At 53.1% G+C, this 21,027-nt stretch overlaps 1 protein-coding gene across 1 annotated transcript in view; it reads right to left on the bottom strand.

Moving 5' to 3' along the window:
- Positions 1-6,917: 6,917 nt before the first annotated feature.
- The window catches only part of DHCR24 (24-dehydrocholesterol reductase), a 29,588-nt gene continuing 15,478 nt past the window's right edge, over positions 6,918-21,027 (bottom strand). The window contains exons 6-9 of the mRNA XM_046005339.1: positions 17,121-17,264; positions 10,824-11,021; positions 10,400-10,578; positions 6,918-9,633 (exon numbers count right to left, since the gene is read on the bottom strand). Coding sequence (XP_045861295.1) covers positions 9,480-9,633; positions 10,400-10,578; positions 10,824-11,021; positions 17,121-17,264 — 675 coding nt within the window. The 3' untranslated portion in view covers positions 6,918-9,479. The remainder of the gene's footprint in view (positions 9,634-10,399; positions 10,579-10,823; positions 11,022-17,120; positions 17,265-21,027) is intronic.

Below are 21,027 nucleotides of genomic sequence, written 5' to 3'. Positions count from 1 at the left end.
GACAGCTGTAGGCCCCTTTTGGGAACTCCCCATCTCCATCCAGGATGCTTCTGGAAGCCCAGCAGGGCCTAACACTATTATGAGGAGGCTGCTGGCCCCCAGGCCATGTGCAGCCATTGGAAGCAATCAGTTTCATCCTTGGAATTGGGGCTTGTGGGCACACAGGTCTAGCCCAAAAAGATGGGTCTGTGGGGTTGGTCACAATGTCCCGAGCTACTTCCTTCACTGTTTTTTGTTGGTAAGAGATTGTGTAAGGTGGCAGGATTGTGTTGTCCCTAGACAAAAAGGAGGCTGGGACACCACAGTCTCAGCCCCAAAACTCCAGCAATGGTGAAAAATACTCTTCAGAGCGTGCGTGCCTTGTGAAAAGCATTACTTTCTCACTCATGTCAAAATGACTGTTTTAGAGGAAGTGAAACTATCTTTATTGTCAGACATGTCGCCTATGTGGAAAAAAGTCCTGTGAATCCTCAAAAAAGCTGATGAGCCAAAACAGGTCCAAACTAGATCTAATAAATCAGCTTAGCAAATTTTCAGGAAATAAGATCAAAATATCAAAATCAAAGGTTTTTATATATTAGTGATAATAAAAATTGAAAATCTAAAATACCACTTATGATAGCAAAACTAGGAAATATTTAGGTGTAAGTTTTTTTTTATGAAAGATTTTTATTTATTTATTTGACAGACAGAGATCACAAGTAGGCAGAGAGGCAGGAGAGAGAGAGGGGGAAGCAGGCTCCCTGCTGAGCAGAGAGCCTGATGCGGGGCTTGATCGCAGGACCCTGGGATCATGACCTGAGCTGAAGGCAGAGGCTTAACCCACTGAGCCACCCAGGTGCCCCTTATTTAGGTGTAAATTTGACAAAAAATGTACAAGATGTTTGCACTGAAAACTACAAAATACTGCAGAGAGACATTAAAGAAAACTTGAAGTAGAGGTATACCACGTTCAGGATCAAAAGACTCAGTGTTGCTAAGATCTCAGTTCCCCCCAAATCTGTAAACTCAGTTCAGTATCAATCAAAATCCCAGTAACTGTTTTTAAGTCGACACACTGATCCTAAAACACAAGGAAATACAAAAGACATAAAATAGCCAAAACAACTTTGAAAAGCAGGAACAAAGCTGGAGGAATAGCATTACTTTATTCCACAGCATGAAACTGGTGTCAAGAGCCACAGATTAGAGGAAGAGAATAGAAAAGGTAGAAACAGACCCACAGAAAATCAGAAACTGATTTTCAACAAAAGTTCAGTGGAAAAAGAATAATCCTTTCAACAGATAGTGCTAGAATTATTGAATATTAATATGCAAAAAATGAACTGTGACCAATGACTCGACTCATACAAAAGTTAACTCAAAATGAACCATAACCCAAAACATAAAACCTAATTTAAGAAAGCTTAGGAGAAAAATGTTTGGACTTTGGATCAGGCAGAAATTTCTTAGATATCAATATAACTATTTGCTGTATTCTATAGATCATACTTCTATGGTATGGTATGGTATGAACAAATCGTTAAATTCTTTTTTTTTTTCGTTAAATTCTTAAATTGTACTTAATTACAATGGAAAAGTCCTGTTTTTTTCAAAGACTATTAAGAGAATGGAAAGATAAGCCATAGGCTGGGAGGAAACATTTGCAAATCATAGATCTGATAAAGGCCTTATCTCCAGGATATATATATATATATTAGTCATTAAGGAAATGCAAATTAAAACCATAATGAGATACCACTACCCGCCTATTAAAAAAGCTAACAGTAAAAAGGCTGACCACACCCTGTGTTGGTGAGGATGTGGAGAAACTGGAACTCTCATACATTGCTGGTGGAAAATGTAAAGTGATCCAACTACTTTGGAAAAGAGTTTGGCAAAAAACTAACTGCACACCTACCACCTAATCTAGTCCCTCCTCTCCTGGGTATTTACCCCAGAGAAACGAGAGTGTAAATCCATACAAAGACTGTAATGTTCCCAACCACTTTATTTGTTTTGGCCGCAAACTAGAAAGAGCCCAAATGTCCAACAACAGGAGAATGAATGAACAACGGTGATGTGTCCATGCAAATTTCGAGTCTGACCAAATTCTACAGTGGAACTATGTGCTGTTTATCAATTTGAGTTTGGAAGAAAGTAATTAACAATTAAGTGCAATACAGAATCCTAGATGGGATTCTGGAAAGGAAAGGAACATTTGTGTAAAAACTGGTGAGATCTAAATAAGGTCTGTGGTTTAGTTGATAACAGGATGCTGATGTTAGTTTCTTGGTTTTGATAATTCTACTGTGGTTATGTGGAAATGCTAATGTTGGTGGGAGCTGGGTGAGAGGGGCACAGGAACTCTATCTGGTCATTGCAACTTTTCCGTAAGTCTAAAATTGATTCAAAATAAAAAGTGAAGAAAAATATACATAATAAAACCTTTTAAAAAGATTGCTTTGTGGTGCCTGGGTGGCTGAGTGAGTTAAAGCCTCTGCCTTCGGCTCGGGTCATGATCCCAGGGTCCTGGGATCCAGCCCTGCATCCGGCTCTCTGCTCAGCAGGGAGCCTGCTTCCCCCTCTCTCTGCCTGCCTCTCTGCTTGCTTGTGATCTCTGTCTGTCAAATAAATAAATGAAATCTTTAAAAAAAAAAAGATTGCTTTACATTTGGGGCGCCTGGGTGGCTCAGTGGGTTAAGCTTCCGACTCCTGATTTCAGCTCAGGTCTTGATCTCAGGGTCGTGGAATTGAGTCCCATGTCAGGCTCTGCGCTGGGCGTGGAACCTGCTTAAGATTCTCTCTCTTTCCATCTCCTTCTGCCCCTCTCCATCCCCTGCCTGCAGGCATGCACACAAGTGCTCTCTCTCTCTCTCTCTCCCTCTCTCTCTCTCTCTCTCTCAAAAAAAAAAAAAAAAAAGAAAAGAAAAAAGAAAGAAAAAGCTTGCTTAACCGTATAGAATAAATACATTTTTTCAAATATATTTGTGAGCTGTCCCATTACTGACAATCACTGTCAACATAGAGCAGGTTAGCAATTTTGGAATGCTTGCCTTTTCCAAAAAGGAAGAGAAACCTGTGTGACTTTAAATGAGGCAATTCCTTTAAGTCCTTTGTCTTGAGATACCCATGCACTCCTATGGGTTACGAAAGTCATGCATGCTAAGAAGGGGCGCCCGGCCATAATGGAGTGGAAAGTTCTCTGGCTGCCATGGAAGGCTTCCTTTCCAGGGCAGGTCGGAAGTGCCACAGGAGTGAACTCCCCCAGGAGCTGTCCTCAATCTGACCGGTGGCATTGGCAAACTTGCTCCTTGCGGAATAGAACTCTGACGTGTAGGTTTTACTCTGGCTTTGAGAGTTTCTCCCACCCGATTCAATTCCCACGGCCCACAGTGGTAACCTGGTGACAGCGCACGCTTTCTTGGCTGTCCCCTTTTCCTCCAGCTACTCTTTTGTTTTCTTCACCACCCAAACGAACAGCTTGCGCTCCAATCCTCGTCTCAGGGTCTACTTCTGACCCAGACCAACACAAGCACTAACTAATGTATTTTTCCAGCATTCCACTGTGTCACCTTGCCAGACCGCTGGCTTGGGCATCTCACTTTGGAGACTACTGCTTTCCTCCTGTCTGTCCAGCTCCTTACACACCTGCAAGACAGCCCCGTCCAGCCCAGGGTGGCCATGCCGGCAGAAGGGTCCTAGGGACAACTCCCAGCTCAAATCTGGTTTCCCTGTGACCTTTGCCCTTTTGCCTGGGCAGGGCTATAAGAGACGGAGAGCTGAGGTTTGTTAGTTGGGCTCTACTGATCTCCGGGGAAGGGGGACAGGAGGTCGGGGCTCTTAGCTTTGCCCTGTTTGAAACAAAGTGCAAACCCTGTGTGCTATATGTCAGACTAAAAGCTTGGGAGAAAGAGAGGTCCACAGCAGGGGAAAGGTTTGCCAACTGTCCATTCCAGTTCCATCTCTTGCAGCAGTCCCTGAGAGACTGGGATAAGCCCTCTGACTCTTACATCTTATAAAAGTCACCTCAGGAACTGGCATCTCCCTGGTTGCTCAGGAGGGTAACAGTTTCTTCCAGTTGAATATGAAGTCCCAGCAACTGGCCCTGAGCAGGGCAAAACCTATCTTTCCTAAGCCATGTCACCAGACCTGGGACTCCAGCCCCATCCTGCAACCTGGATCTCAGGTGACATAACAATGAGTGGGCATCTCCCTTGGGCAGTCTCATTGCAGCCAGGTAGCTGGTCATCTAACACCCCTGCACGATCAAGCCCAGCTGGCTTTTTGCAAGAGAAAATAGGCTTAGAGAAGGGACGAGTTTCCCCAGGTTGCACAGCACGTTCGCTTTAGCTAGCAGAGTTCATAGGAGGAGGCTTTTCTTGGCTGTGTTAGGCTCTCTGTAACCGAGGGTGATGGTTTGGACCATCAGGAATCCTATCCAGTGCCTTGTACCTCGAGTTCACAGTGACCCCAGGCACAGCAGCCAGGTCAGGAGAGAGGGGAAGCCCCTCCTGTTCAGAGCTCACATCCTGAATCCTTGTAATAATGGGCTCCTCACTGCCTGCCCTGGCCCTCAGCGAGCCTGGCCCTTGCTGTTGGCCCTGCCATGGTCCTTTGGCCCTAAAGGGTTTCACCTTCTCTAACTTGACCCTTGGTGCTCCATCCCCAAGCCCACCAGGAGCACACCCAGAGTTGCCTCATTAGGACAAAAAGATGCTCCTATTACCCAGGAAATTTCAAGGGACTTAGGAGCTCGGAGTGGGGAATCAGGGTCAAAGGCCAAATATTAGAACAAAAGTTGTTCCTCGTGCTCTTATCACTTAGGAGATTACAAAGGATTTTTTTCAGGAGCCCTGTGCCAAGAACTGGGGATAGAGACCACTATATATTTTTTCTATTACCTTGCAGTGTCCCACCAAGAAACTCATTCCTTGGGACTGCTCCCTAGGGAAACTCATGGGGGAGGAGAGATGATGGAGAGAGTGGGATTCAGCTATTTTGGGGTTTGTTGGGTCAACGATCTTCGCACTACCTGTGTTCAGCTGTTCAAGCTGCTAGAACAACTTACCATAGACTGGGTGAATTAAACTATTTACATGTTACAGTTCTGGGGGCCTGGCAAGTTTAAGATCAAGGTGCGGGCAGATCCCGTGTCTGGTAGGAGCCGTCCTCCTGGTTTGTGGATGGGTATCTTCTATCCTCACATGGCAACAATCAGAGAGGGGCCTACATCTCAGAGTCTCTTCTTCTAAGGACACTGATCCCATCACGGGGAGTCCACTCTCATGACCCGCTAACTTCCAGAAGGCCCCACCTGCCAATACCATGACATTAGGGCTTCCGCACACGTCTCTAACAACACCGAAATGCCCCTCCCTAGATCCCTAGACCTCACAGAGCCTCACTGCTCTTTCTCAGGGCCCAGGCAGGCCCCTGAATGATCCGAGTAGTCAAGCAAGATGAAACCTGTAGACCATTTAATCACCAGGACAGAATTAGGAAACATAGTTTAAAAATCAATCTACATTTCCCTTGCATAGCGTGAGTTTTCACACTACTAAGCCAAGTGTGGAAAACCAACGGCCACTACTCTGGCGTGAATGCCTGTGTGTGGACACGTGTGTGGGCCGCGGGTCTGTTTAAGCAAGAGGGGCTCTGGTGGAGGGAGAGGCCCTGAGTCAGAGCCCAATGCTCCGTGCCTCCCTTCTCAGCAGATCATGCTGTGAACCCTGACCTCCCGCTACGGGTGAGGCCCAGCCATGGGGGCTCACTGCACTGTTCCCAGAGCTGGAGCCACTGTCTCAGCTGGGGCTGGCTAAGGCTCATCCCGGACTTCTGTGCTGCGAGGTGAGATGCAGCTCTGTGCCCTTGTTGAATTCCATAATAGCATCCACGTGGCCTTCAGGCGAATCACTTGATCTTCCCAGAGCTTCGCTTTGTCGCTTGTAAAATGGGGGTGTAAGCCGACCTGCTTCTGGTAGAGGATGAAGATTCGATACGAGATGGTGTGTCATGTGATACGTAAGGCTTAAGATACTAATTTTATTTCAAGGAACGTTAAAGGTTTTTCCCCCTTCAAGGAGAGTTCACAAAAATCCCAATCTGTGAAACCGAACAACCAGAAATGTCCTAAAGTGTTCTTCTAACCTTAGGATGGGACTCTCATGTCACACGTATTTTAGGAAAATGTCTGTCATGTGTATCCATGTGGACGAAACTCAGCTCTTCTATCTCTGCTTTTAGGCCTGACAACCAACTCGGGTGACTTTGAGAGCCCTAGCAAACACTGCCAAGCAGTAGTCACTCAGCTACAAAGCTCGTATTTCTTGCTGCTGGAACAGACCAGGCTGGGGGGCAGGTGATGAGCAGCTTTGTTCCTTCCAGTGACCCTACCAAACAAAGCCTATGGCCCGGTTGTCACTGGCATCCAGCTAAGCGGAAGTGCCCGAACCTCATGTGGGAGGTCTTTCCCAATTCTGTTCACATCTCCTTAAGATAGGAGACACCTGAGTGCAAGGGAGGCGGAAGGCGGCGGGGGGCAGGGGGGAATGCCGTTCTAGCAGCTTGGAGGAGGGGGTTAGTGACCAAGTCGACAAGCCAGGACGACAGCTCCTGATGACCACGTCCAATGCCCTAAGAAGCTGTCCTCTTCCTGAGCTACCACCACCACTCACCTGGGCCCTTCTCATGGGTCCCCCGGCTTCTAGTGGGATCCCATTTCCACCTACACCAGGTCACACTGACCAGCAGCAGAAGTCCAAAAACGGGGAAGATTGGCCATGATCCCCCGGCCCCACCAAAGCTGGCCCTCCCCCATGCCATCCTTCAGCCCTTGACCATTGGCATGCAGATCCACAGTGGGGGAACCCACTGGGGGTGAATCCCACGCCTGACTCCATGTTGCGGTCCCCCGAACAAGAAACGACAAAGGCCAGTTTCCAGGTCACACTTTTATTTTTACAGAAGCAGCAGCCGTGCAGCCATGGGGACGTGCGGTGTTCTGGACAGCAGGCACGGCTCCTGTGCTGCCAAGAGCCTGCCAGGGGACGCTCGGGCCCTTCTCCTTGGTCCCCAGGGTCATGGGAAACGTAAAAGCCACACACCATGCACTGCCGCACGCATGCCCCACCCCTTCCCCTTCCGTAATAGCTAAGGAAAGGATGCATCCTTCTGGCAGAAGAGACTGGCTGCAATTTGGATTCTACAAAAAACCCGCGTGCAGCCAGAGAACTCGCGGCTCTGGAGGGGAAAGGCCTATTCCTTTACTTTGCACACACACTCACCGCGGAGCCAAGTTTCACTCCCCATGAAACCACCGCATGGATGGACAGGGATAGGGCCGGCTACAGGACGAAGCCTGTGGTGTGGCCCGCCATGCTTGGGGGTCGGCCCGTCAGGGCACCAGATGACGGGAACAGAACATAAACCTGAGGCTGCTGTGATCCCAAGACCTTCCCTTCCAAGCCCCAGTTTCCGGATGAGGTCTGTGAAGGGCAGGATTTTGGTTTTTCTAGGACTAAGGGCGATAGAGGCTATTAGCAGCTCTGGCTACCCTCCCAGTGGCGTAAGGAGGGGGGCCCTCTGGCGGAATGTCAGGGCCTTCCGGGCTGGGCCCCTCTGCTCGGGCTAACCATTCCTCCACAAGAAGCAGGATCATCAGTTTAGCGTCGAGTGAGAAGCGCAGGAGCCCACCAGGAGGGCAAAGGCCAGAATTCATGTGCGCTGCAGACAAGCTGGAGAATGAGGTTTCTTATTTTTCTCATGCCCCCTCCAGAGGCCAAATGGGTAAGGGGAGGAGGGAGGGTGTTTCCTTTGCCTTCTGAGTGCCACGAATGCGCCCAGCACTCACAGGACCACACAGGGACGCCTGGCAGGGTGCTGGGCGCACGGGCTATGGCGGAGCACCGTTGGGGAAAGCCCAGCTCCATCGGGATTCTGGCAACCAGCAGTGACAGGATGGACCCTTTCCTGAGAGCGGCGGGTGCGCTTCTCCCACAGTGATGGGAGAGCTGGCCTTGGACTGAAGGAAGGACCTCCCGTGAGAGACAACCCACGTGTCCACGTGGAGGGTGGGTGAGGGGCTGCAGCTCGGAGGTGACTCGCCCACAGTCGCCCGGCTTGCTGACAAGACAGCGGGGACAGAGCCTCCCAGTGCAAGTGCACTGCGCGCGCGCACTCAGCACGGCTCTCTGGGCCTATCGCCGCAGAGTTCACTCCGTCCTCGCTCCCTACCCGACCTTCTCAGGTGCTGGGTCCTCCGCGGAGGCCGGGCTGTTCTTCGATGGACTCGCAGAACCAAATAGGCTTTCACAAGTCGGGGAGGACCTAGGGAGGCTCCCTTCCTTCTGGAAGGGAAACGGGGCTAATTTTCTCTGAGCTTAGGATTTGTAAGGCACTGAAATTAACTACAGCTGTGGGCGGGGGAGAACTGAGGGGGGAGTGGCTGGAGAAATCAAGCTGCTGGTCTTTCCTCTGGGCCCGACAGTAAGAGTCTGCACCAAGTCTCCATCTACTTGCTTGGTGGGGTCCACCCGCCACCCACCACGGCATGCCGCAGAGCAGCGTAGAGGCACCCCCCCTCGCTCCCGTAACTAGGCAGGCTCTGGGGACTGGAAGAGGCACGGAGGGTTGGGGAGCCAAGGACAGGCAACGGGTGCTCCGGCCCCAGTTCAGAGCGGGAGCCACTCCGCCTGGGCTGGGACAGGAGCCAGTCCTGAAACGTCTTCTCCGAGGGCATGGTCCTCGCTGAGACTTGGGTGACGGCTGGGGTGGGTGCGCAAGCCTGAGCCAGGAGGAGGAAGGGGCAGGGCGTCACCAAGGACGGCAGAGGGAACTTTGGACGGGGACCTGGCTTTGGCACAGCACACTGTGGGCCTGCCTGCCCTGTCTGTTGCCCTCCGGAGACCCGGGGGAGAGGCACCTTCCTTCCTTCTCTCTCTGAGGGGTGCTCCTGGCCGGCTAAAGCAACAGCGGGGGCGACTCCGGACCGTCCCTTCACCCTGCCAGCCAAATCTGGGCCCAGGTGACCTCACACGGGGCCCTCCTGGACTTGGCGCTGAACCCACAGCTCGCCAGGCAGACACGGTGCTGAGTGGGAGACCACAGCTGGCACAGCAGAATCCTCAGGGTCCCGGCGAGAAGGCCACTGGTCCCGGATGCCCATGGCCGGCAGGCAGGCACTGTGACCCCATTGCAACAGATGGGCAGCTGGGTTCGGAGGGGCTGGGTGACCCGGCCAGATTCACACAGCTCACGAGGGGCTGAAATGGGAACTGGACTCAGCAACATCTGACTCCAGAGCCCACGTCCTTTGCCCTCCACTCGGCTGCCCCTGGGAGCCGGAGCTAGCCATCGGGGCAGTCTGGGTGGGATTTCTGGAAGGGGTTCTTTCTGGAAGCATGGATCTGGGAGAGTAGCCAAGCTTGAGTGAAGAGAAGATGCCTCCTGGACCTGGGGACAGGGCCCCCCAACATGTCTATTTCTGGGTGGGCCCCCACTCAGTGCCTGGCGGCCTTGCAGATCTTGTCATACACCTCGGGGAAGGCGTCCTGGCAACCGAGACGCTCCCGCAGCCTGTGGTACAAGGAGCCATCGAACATCTCCCAGAACTCCTCCCGGCTCATGTAACAGTCGGCATACAGCATCTGGAACCTGGGAAGCACAGGAGGATGAGGCTGCCCGGAGGGGAAGGGGCCCGAGAGGCCCCCGCTGGGTCCCTGATGGGCTGCAGGAAGCGCTCATGGAGGATTTCCTGCTTACCCCCTGCTGCCCAGGTGGGGTGGGGGCGGGGCAGGAGTGCTTGCCCCCCACCATCCATCACCCCCAAACTTTGATCAAAGCCCTGTGTTGTCTGTTGCCTCCACTGCCCAGGAGGCTCGGCTTTCCATCACCGTGGACTTGGGGCTTTCACAGACCTGGAATCATACAGTACTCCTTTCTCCTGGTTTTTTGAGTCCGCATAACTATTCTGAGATGTGTCCACATTAAGTCCATCAAGGGTCTGTTCCAGGCTGGTTTCTGAGCTATGCTGTCCTGGGCCTCTGTTGTGTGGCTTTCAGTCACCGCTCCCTCCCTCCTTCGCTGTGCTCTTCCAACTCCGAGCAACAGCCCAGAACCTATCTAAAACCACCTCACCATGTGCCCTGGGGCACAGAGCAGTGGTCCTGGGGCTCTATGCCGAGCACCTGGGGGATGCTGGCGTGCTCATGGGAGGGGTGCAAGGAAGGGTGTAAGAAATCCCACCTGCAGACTTCCATAGGGTGCTTTCCAAACCAGAGGGCAACCGGGACTCCACACTCCCTTGGCAACGAGCAGGCCTGGCTCTGGGGGTGCCTGCCTTGACCTTCCTCTACACCCCCAGCAGTAATGTTGTGGTGCTGGCAGCCTGGGAAAGCACGCCACGCTCGGGGCCACTCACCCATGCACACTTCGGACGAACTTCTCTAACTGCCGCATGCAGGATCTGGCTTCAAAGTGCTTCACACGTGGTTCCCCGTAGGCTCCAATGTCGACATAGAGCTCAGCCTCGTCTCCCTTGGGGTGCACCAGGCCTGGCTGGCTGGGCAGGATGAATGGGCACAGCCAGATGGGGTAGACCTGGGTGGACCAGGGAGAGGGGCATTGGTGCTTTTCCTACAACAGGGGACAGGCTCAGGGCGGCCCCATTCCACCCTTACCCAGGGACCCCTCCCTTTGTCTGCCCACTGCTTCATGCCCAATCCCCGAGGCTATGGCTGACAGCAGCAGCCCCCCATGCTTTCTCTCCTTTCAGGGCCATCATGGGGCAGGCCCATTTTACAGCAGGGAACACTGAGGTCCAGGGCGTCCCGCCCCCTGCTCACATGGATGTCACTGTGGAAGGTGTGCACTGCCTGCGACAGGCATTTCATGGGCACCAGCATGTCCTGGACCACGTGGTGCTGCTCGTACAACTTGCGCAGGGTCTCGCCTTGGGTCAGCTTCAGGAGCGAGATCTTGGGAGGCACCATCCATCCAAAGAGGTAGCGGAAGACGGGGTTGTTGCCGAAGGGGATGATGTCCTGAAAGACAAAGGTTGGCGGTGTAGAGAAAGGGCCAGCAGGGCCGAGGGTCCCGTGGGCCAGGGCCCAGGTCCTCACTCAGGGCTCCATGACAGGGCGCACTCCTGTGTGGTGGGGAACAGTGGTGCCCAGGACTGGCCCAGCTGGGTCTGGGTTTGAGTCTCAGCTCTGGCCTTTATCTGCTGTGATGACCTTGGGCCAGTGACTTATTAACCTCTTTGGGCTTTAGTTTCCTTATCTGTAAAATGGGACTGGAGGGAATAATGAAATACTGTCTAGAAGGCCGGTAGCCTAGTGCTAGGAGCAAAATAAGATCACTGTAATTGTGCTGTGGAGGTCAGGGTGGCTGGCACACAGACGGCATTTCGTCAGTGGCTGAGAAATAAGTGTTACTTAATGAGAAGAGCAATTATCAGAGAGCTTAAGCAATTCCCCTAAAGTCACAGTCAAGGGCTGCTCTTATTGGCGGGGGTGGGGTGGGGGAGGTCTGGCTCGGGGTCAGCCACGGGCCCACTGGTTCACAGCATCTCCCAAGGGGCCTCCTCTGACTCCTGTGTAAAATGTGACGGCTCCCCACCCCTCCACACGCAAAAACAAACTCTCTGTCACTTTTCAAGGGCAAGCTCGACAGCTGGCCTCCAACCCCGGGCCGAACAAGCCACTTCTCTCCCATGCCTGTGGCCCTTCACAGCCTGCCTTAACTCAGCTTCCCCAGAGACCCTCCTAAGCAGAGACTGTCTTCCTCTTCTGTGCTCAACCCACCACCGGAAGGAGCCCCCCCCCTCAGCTTCCGACAACACCCCGGGCCGCCCCCAGCTGGCCACCCTGCCCTGACAGCGCAGACCTAGGTCCCTCCACTCACTATCCTCCCCCCTTGCTCCAAGCCCGTCTTCTGGAGTGTAAAGGAATGCTCTTGGCTTCAAGAGGGCTACCCCACTCTTTTTTTTTTTTTTTCTTAAAGAGGAGTGACCTTTTTTTAAGACTTCATTTATTTATTTCAGAGAGCGAGCGAGCACCTGCGCATGAGCTAGGGAAGGAGCAGAGGGAGAGAGACGAGCAGATTCTGCGCTGAGCGCAGGGCCAGATGTGAGGCTCCATCTGACGACCCGGAGACCAGGACCCGATCTGAAATCAAGGGTCAGATGCTCCACCGACTGAACCACCCAGGTGCCCCCAAGGACATTCCTTTATTCATTAAATAATTACGAGGTGCCTATGAGGTCCATGCTGGGTGCTGGGGATACCAAAATAACAGAGACATGGTCCCTGTCCCTGTCCTGAGGAGTTGAAGAGTCAGGCCACACACAGGGCGACAGTGGGGGAAGAGCTAGGACAAACAGACGCAGGGCCCACATCAGACTAGGGGTCAGGATGGCTTCCCAAAGGAACCCAGGTGCTAAGCTTTGGAAGCCGAGTGACCCTCCCTCCTTTCCCCTGGGACGAACTCTCCGACTGGCAGCACACGCCTACGAGGGAGGGACCCGTCTGCGCCCGGCCCTGCCTGGCTCTGCGATCCAGGCACCAGTACGGACGCTGGCACATGACCGGAGGACACTGTGTAGCTTGGCTTTTATTGTTTCCTCGCTTGTTTTTGGAACAGCCACACACACCCACAGTAGAAATCCCAGCCATCCAAAGGTCGGGCTCCTCTCACATCCTCCCTGTGTACCCCCTAGTCCTGACCCCACTTCATTCTTCCTCAACTCAACTTCTGTCCCCTCCCCAGAGGCAGCTGTTGTTAGGAATGATCTGTGTCCCTTCCTAGAGACACTCACTGCGTTGACGCGTGGGTGAGCATAGAGACCGACAGCTCACAAGCGGCGGCATCTCACAGTCTCATGCTTCTCCCCTCCTCCTGCGCCTTGGTGCACAGCCGGAGAGCACACGCTTGGTCGTGGGTGCCACCCCTGCTCTGCGGGGACCCACACACCACAGCTCCTGGGACAAATCTGGTCCATGAATAAAGCCCTGCTGGGACACAGCCATGCCCCCGCGTTTCCATGCTATTTGTGGCTGCTTCCAGGCTGTAAGGGCAGAGTGGCCTCTAGAGAGACCTCATGGTCCACAAACCCCAAACGGTCATTTGGCTCTTTCGAGTGTGCTGATCATTGCCCTCCTGCGTGGATGGACCCTGCTGACTTAATCAGTTCTGTACAGATAAGCATTTAGAGGATTTCCAGACCATTCCAGTGAGTATCCCTTCTACATGTATCTTAGCCTAAATTCCTAGAAGTGGCAAATTCTGGTTCAAACCCTGTGTGCCATTTTAATAGGTTATCTCAAGAACGGGTGACAGGTCACACGCTCCCACACGACACCAGGGGGCGCTGTTTCCCCACACCCAGGCCAAGCAGTGTTGTCAAACTTCTGCCTCGTGGCCACCCTGCAGGTGAAAACTGGGACTCTGGCAGTTTTGTTTGGCCTGGCTTTAATGCAGTGAGACCTGTCATCTCTCTCACGTTTAAAAGCCATTTATATTTTTCTCTTTAAAACAGTTGTTAGCCAGAAGTATCAGCTAGAACCATTCCTTTTCCAGAATCTCAATTCAGAAAAGTTCAAGTGTTTAACAGTGAGCTTTGCCCTCCTTCTTTCGCTCCTGTCTGCCCCATGATTCGTCCCTCTGCCTCTGAGTGACCTCAGGCCCTGTGTCCCTGGCTTCAGTTCCAGTCTCTTGCTCCCTGTTGCCTTTGCCGTTTACCTGTGTCCAGCCTGCTCTGCTCTGTGGGATCCCACGACAGATCCAGGGGGGCTGGCCCGAGCCAGGCCCCCAAGCCCCAAAGGCAGGCCCCATGGCAATGACATTCGAAGAAGCCTGAGTCACCAAGAACCCTATCTAACACTTCCTCCTGGAGCTCCTTCCCTGTATTAGCCAACCACTTATGCTGGCTGGAAAGAAGGATGTAAAAGGGAAGGGAAAGAGGGGGCTGCCCAGAGTCCTCTTTCTCTTCAGTCCTTCCTTACTCACCAGTAAGCCACACTAGAGTGTTGGTAGAATGTGAATGTTACCAGGAAGGGAGATAAACACAACTGAGGTAGTTTCATGCAGCACCTCCACTGGGCCGCTAGGAATGAAACACATTCACGTGAAGAGCTCAATACTCCTGTATTTCTATTGAAGGGATGAACAGTAAATTCATTCCAATAGTTTAAATTATTTTCTTGAGGGGCACCTGGGTGGCTCAGTGAGTTGAGCCTCTGCCTTCAGGTCAGGTTATGATCCCAGGGTCCTGGGGATCGAGCCCCGCATCGGTCTTTCTGCTCAGCAGGGAGCCTGCTTCCTCCTCTCTCTCTCTGCCTGCCTCTCTGCCTACTTGTGATTTCTGCCAAATAAATAAATAAAATCTTTAAAAAAATTATTTTCTTTACTTAGAACATTAAACAGCAAATTTAAGAGGGACCATAGTAGTATCTTTGACAGTACTCTTTCCCTGCCCTTTTTTTTTTTTTTTAAGATTTTATTTATTTGACAGACAGAGATCACAAGTAGGCAGAGAGGCAGGCAGAGAGAGGAAGATGCAGGATCTCCGTTGAGCAGAGAGCCCGATGCGGGGCTCGATCCCAGGACCCTGGGATCATGACCTGAGCCGAAGGCAGAGGCTTTAACCCACTGAGCCACCCGGGCATCCCATCTTTCCCTGCTTTTTGCACTGGGCCCTGAAGATCACGTGGCTGGCCTTGACCCCCACATACGGCTGATTAACTGAGCTGGGTGAAGGCAGGCCTGGCCCTGGAGTGACAGGATTGGGCGAGAGGTTCAGCACCTGTGGCTGATTAAAGGGTGGATTCATTGGAGGAACCAGGGTGGAGGGCTGCCTGAGGGAGGAGGAGTTCACCCCAGGGAAGGGGAGAAAGGCATGTACTTGACATCGCCTTCTTTGTAGAAGTCTGGGCCTCTGCAACTCTACTGTGGTGGATGCTGTGGTGCTCCACCCAGATGCCCTGTGTGCAAATCTCAGGTGTAAGACACCCATCCTACCAGACTCTTCCTTTCACCTTGGGCAGGACAGCCAGTGCTTCACGGCACATAAATAGAAGAGGAACCTCATTATGAATCCTAGCTCTGTGGTTAAAAAAACAACACCACAAATTCTTACTCCCGAAACCAATACTACACTATAATGTTAACTAACTTGAATTAGAAAAAAACAACAAAACACCCACAAATGCTTTGCTACTCCTTTCTTCAAAGAGGGTGGAGCGTAATTTGCCTAGCTCTGATGTGGGCTGGACTTGCTCTAACAAGCAGCAGATGGTGGGGCTGGCGGAGTGTGAGGAGACGGGCCCTGTAAGGCATTGGGGCTCCTCCTTGGTCTCTCTCCTGGACGGCTCCCGCCACCCTGTCCTGAGGACACTCGAGCAGCCCACATGGCGAGGAACAGAGGCCTCTTGTTAACAACCGTGTGAGAGAACCTTCTGGAAAATAGATCCTCCATCCCCTCGCAAGCCTCCAGATGCCACTGGACTACAGCCCTGAGCTGGAGCAACCCACATTAGTTCCCCCCATAATCCCTGACAATCAGAAAACTGTGAGATAACAGAAAATAATAAAGAGAAACAGTTGTTTCAATCCTCTAACTTTGGGATAATTCATTATGCAGCAAGTTATAATTATACTTGATCTCTCTCTGAATTGTGTTACTTTGGACAACCTAAGCCTCAGTTTCCCCCATCTGTAAAATGGAAAAGACACAAGGACCCACCCTCCTGGGGCTGTTAGGAAGTTTGAAATAACTTTGTGTTATGTGTTATGCGTGTATGTTTGGCATAACAGCTAACATGTAAAAACGATGAAGGTGTCCTATTGTTACCTTTCTGATGTTCTTCTCGGGGTCCCTTGCTGGTCCTCTTTTCCTGTCCCTTAAATGTTCTTCCTCCTGACAAAAGCACTCCTCCCACAATCCTAGCACTGCTCTTGGCAAGGACAGAGAGGGAACCAGGTCTTTCGCATTTGGCAAAATGCCCACCACTGACACTGGCCAAGGGAGCTCACCTGGGGGAGGGGGGCTCCCAGGCGCTGATGAACCCTCCACCCACCACTTCGGCCTGTGAGACGTGGCCCAGAGTTAGGACAGATCACCTTCTCCCAGGGGACGGCCAGCTCTAACTCCTTCATGCCTGTCAGCCCTGTTTAACCTGGTCCTCACGGCTTCCAGGTGCCCAGTGACCTACCGTGATGCAACACGTCTTAGTCTGACTCCACCCAGCCCTGTCCCCTTATCTCCCAAGCCGTCCTCCATGTCCTCGTGGTGTGACCTCAGCAAAGCCTCTCCATCCTCAGTCTCTTCGCTCGACATTGTCTCCGTCTGCCTGCTCTTAGCCGGGCCCTGGCTGGCCCCTGCAGGCCTCACTGCCATCATTTCCTCTCCCACGACCGTCTGGGGTGGATGGAGGCGGGGGGTGGGAGGCTCCTCCTGCTACCTCCTCGCTACTTCCGGTTTGCTGTTCTTCTCCTCAGCAACTTTGGTGCAAGTTGCACAACATGACCAATGCACTAAATACCACTAAATGGTACACTTTAAAAAGTTACTTCAAGGTTACAGGACATAGAAAAAAAGAACCCAGATAGCCTGGGTGAGGACCCATGCTCTGGCTCATCCCCCCACCCCCACCCCCACCATGTTCAGGTCCCTGTGCACAAGTTAGCCCCAGAGAGGCCTTCTCTGCTGCCCCTCTTTAAAATGTCACTGCACCTCACCCCTCCATGCATAACAGCAAATTCTTGCTCACCTTTCAAGGCCAAGCTCGACTGCCACCTCTGACCTTAGGCAGAACGAGCCGCCTCCCCTTCTGGTTCCTGTGGCCCATCACTGTGTCAGGGTGTGTCGGCTTGGTCAGGCTATGGTACCTCAAGGGCAGAGCATGTGTGTGTGCACCCAAGCACCTGGCCTGCGCCCCAGCACCGAGCAGCCGCTCTGGGACAGGCTGCTGTGTTGAAATGAAAGCGGTCTGCTCCCCCTGGAAGGAGAGGACTGTGGTGTCCTGTCCACGGGTGCTCCCGGTCCTCGGGACAGGGCTGCTCTTGCCCTCAGGGAGGGAGTGCGGCCACAGTGCCAGCTGCCCTGGTTCCCTGCCCGGCCGGCTGGGAAACCCGAGCCTCACCTGGAGCTCCCAGAAGATGCTGCGCGTGTGGCGGTGGTAGTAGTGTCTCAAGGGAATGTACTCCAGGCCCTCCCGGTTCGTCTTCAGGTAGTTCTCCACGTGCTTGAAGAACCAGGGCTTGTAGTAGTTGCCAATGCTGTTCAGCTGAAATGACAGAGGGCGTGGTGTCAGCCCACAGACGAGGGCTGGATGCCATCGGGCCAGAACGGAGATACCTGGCTTCGGGTCAGCACCCCTGGCCTTTCCGAAGCTTTTGCGTCTGTCACCACCCTTGAGAGTCCTGAGAGCCCGGGGAGGCTGAGCACCGCAGGCACTCTCTCGCAGAGTAACAGGTTGCGTGGTGTGCCCAGGGCCGGCAGCTGCCAAAGGTCTAGAGAGCTCAGCCCCCCTCCCCCTCACGGACAGAACCCAGAGGGATGCCTCCCCTCCCACCCCCCTCACCAGGTCCCGTGGCCAGCAACACTAACTGACACGGCACTTCCCCTGCCGAGATCAAACCCCACGACCCTCTGGGAGCCGTGTCCCGGCAGGCAGCTCCCCCACCTGCAGAGGAAGCTCCCAGAGTGAACCTAATGCTTCCTGGCACCAGGACCCCGGGCCTCCAATGCCTAAATATGATAATCAGACAGCCTTCAGTCCCAAACGGTTCAGGACTTCACTGGCTGGGGGCCCCGGCCTGACTTAGCCTCTCTGGGCCTCAGGGTCCTCGTGCATGGAACGAATTCCGGGCAGGTGCCTTTGGAGAGAGGCAGAGGTCCAAAGCTGGGGCCAGACCCCGGCCTCTGTCATCCACTGGCTGTGTGACCTGGGGCCGGTCACTCTCTCAGCCTCTCTCTTCACATATAAAATGGCAATAAAACTAAAGACCCCCGCGAGCTTTTCTGTGCCTATCAAAACTCATACACACACGCTGTGGACACTCAGGCCCCACATCAGACCACCTTCCCTGGGGGTGGGAAAGGCTCCCGAGTTTGATGGGGCAGGTGAGATCACACCCAGCTGGGCAGCAGCACAGGGTGAAGAGGGAGCCAAGAGCAGCGGCCAAGTGGCAGAGGCCCGATGCTGCCGTGGAACCATCGGGGAGGTCAAGGCAGGAGCAGAGGCAAGATGAGCTTTCCCAGCGCAGCTCATGGAGGAGACTAATCACACCAACACGGTTCTTCACAGGCTGGCGCTGGGCACTGTGTCCCTTTCACAACCTTGCAAGTCAGAACTGTCCTTATCTCCCTGAGGAGGCGGCAGAGAACCATCAGGGTTGAACAGAGCGCCCGAGGCCACACAGCTGCCAAGGGGCAGGGCAAGGACTCGAGCCTGTTCCATGTTGCACAACGAGGCCAGAGCTGGGCAGTGGGGAACTTGAACCATGCGCTCTGGAATGTGAGCATTATTAAAACAAAAAACAAAGAACGATCACTATTTTCTCCCGATTCCAAAAACAAAGTAAACGCCTGGTGGGAACTTCAAATGCTGCAAAATACGCAACTTGGCAGGAGAGACCTTGCAGCCTCGTGCTCCAGCGTAACTACTAACACCGATGTGTACCCAGGAGGTTTTCTTTTTCTGTGTGTTCACATGGTTTTATAAACATGGGATCATCCTGCGCAGTTTGCGGACTCGCTTGTGCTACAACACACGGGGCTGGTGCTGGGCAGGCCACTCTGAGCCTTGCTTTCAGTACTGGCAAAATGGAGCTATTCCCAGCCCTGGAGTGGCTGCGGAGACCAGAAAAGTCGACGAGGAAGGTGCCCACCATGGCACCTGCCCCCTGGGCACAGTGGTCAGTTCCCAGCCCTCTCCCCGTCCCCTCTCCCAGGAGCCTTTGGCCCCATCTCTGGGAGCAACACTCCAGCCCCTCTGTGTGTCCCCTCATGCAGCAGGTCACCATGCCGGCAGGAATCTGGGGCCACGAGGTACCAGCAAGCTGGGCTGAAGAGCCTGTTTGTGCAAGTCTGTTTGATCGTGGCTAGCGGGGCAGAGCAAAGGACACCGTGTGCTGGCCTCTGCCCGCTGGTACAAGAGACATTGAAACCCAACAGGAGCAGAGCCACCCGATCTAACCCCTGGGGTTGGGGGGCTGGCCGCACACTTGGCCGTGGCACCAGCTGCATAACGGAGTCGAGGCTGGGGTGTACCTGGGTTCAGGCGCTCCCCATGCTCCTTGGACTCAGTAGGAATCTTTGTACCAGACAGGCCCAGGAGATGCTAAAGAACCCAGATCATGCGTCTCTCCCAGGGCTCAGGTCCGCTGTGGCAGCCAGGTGGACCCATGAGCTGCAGGTCCAGCCTGAGCACTCAGGGAGCACGGCACTCCTTAGTTCTGGGCTTCCCTTGTACGTGGGAGTGAGCTGCCTCCCCCAGCGGCTCCTCTGGGCCTGCAGAGGGCCCATCCCAGGACCAGACACACTGGACAATTCCGGAGCAGCGCCCCCAAGAGGATTGTTTGGAAGACACGCTCCTCAAATGAGCTGTTCATACGTCTAATGCATCTGCCACTCTCTTCCCCCAGCCCTGTTCCTGATGGGTGTCAGGACACTTTGTACAAGTCTGCAGCCTAAGCACCCAGCCCCTCTCCCACTGTCGCCAAGTGAACCTTGGAGTAAGACCTTGGTCTTCTAGGGCAATAAGGGAATTGGTTACGGTGATCCAACATTTAACAAGTTATAGAAACCCTGCTGCCCACTATAACCTTAGGCAGCATCTAATAGAGCAAACAGGTCCCAGAGAGTCAGCACAGTGGGGGACGAGCACAGGGAGCGGCCCCTCTAAGGGACTGCCTGGAAGAAGGTAGAAAGACATCTGTACTAGATGTCCTTCCCAGGCGACCAGGTGCTAGGTGACCCGCACTGACACCTCAGCCTGGGTCAGGCAGAGCCAGGGCCTGGGGTGTGACTCGGGACAGGGGCTCTGTGTCCAGTGTTTCTGCTCCTGCTCCAGGATCCCCACCCTCCAGCTTAAGATTCTCCCTCTCTCTCTCCCTCTGATCCCACCTTGCCGTTCGCTCTCTCTATAAAAATAAATAAAAGAAAAAGGAAAGACTGGAAGCAACTTGTATTTCCAACTACAGGGCCATGGTTTCATAAATTCAAGGGCATTCGCTCAACACAGTGCTCTGCAGTCACTGACAATTCTGAAGGCCATGTAACCACGTGGAGAGACGCGGACCACCCTCGACCAGAAAATGCAAATTTGAACAGAGGGTCACAGCCGAAGGCAAACAAATGGAAAAAAGCATGTAAAGAGATGCTCAAACCTCAAAGGTGACCTGAGAACCGCAAAGAAAACGCGATGCTATTTTTAACCCTATCAGATTGGCAAAAATGAAGGAGTGATCGTATCCAGCACTGGCAAGAATGTGGGAGAAACGCACTCTCCCACGCCATTGCGGGACGCGGGCAGAAGCACCACTGTTCTGAAGGGCTGTCTGGGGGTCACTCTCGGGTGTGAAGCATGCTCCGATCCTTAAGACAGGAGTTCCAATTTTTGGACTCAGTCCTGCAGATGTGCTTGCCCAAGAGGCCAAGGACAGATGTCAGAGAATCTTCAATGCAATCTTATTTGTAAGAGCGAAACATCTGAGGCAAGATCAATGATCGTCAGGAAGCAATGGGTTAGGTCAGTTATCCAATTTTAGTATATGTGCTGCCGAAGCGAGCACTAGGTCAGTTATCCAAAGGCCAACACGAGACCCGTGGGAGGAGAGGAGGGTGTGCCCATGCGTGCACACATACACCCTGAGGAATGTGCCGTTACAGACGGCTACTCTGGGGGTGAGCCTGGGGGAAGGGACCCACTTTAACTTTTCCCTTATGTATTTCAAGGTTGTGACACTACTTTCATCATTTAAAAACGTTCACGTATGCCCTGAAAAGAGAGGAAATAAATACACCCAAGAGGCGGCCTTAGATCA

The sequence above is a fragment of the Meles meles genome, chromosome 1 (assembly GCF_922984935.1).
Source record: "Meles meles chromosome 1, mMelMel3.1 paternal haplotype, whole genome shotgun sequence".
In the NCBI taxonomy this organism is placed as follows: domain Eukaryota; kingdom Metazoa; phylum Chordata; class Mammalia; order Carnivora; family Mustelidae; genus Meles; species Meles meles.
Note: the sequence above shows the minus strand (reverse complement) of the source record. Positions and strands in the feature narration are given on the sequence as shown.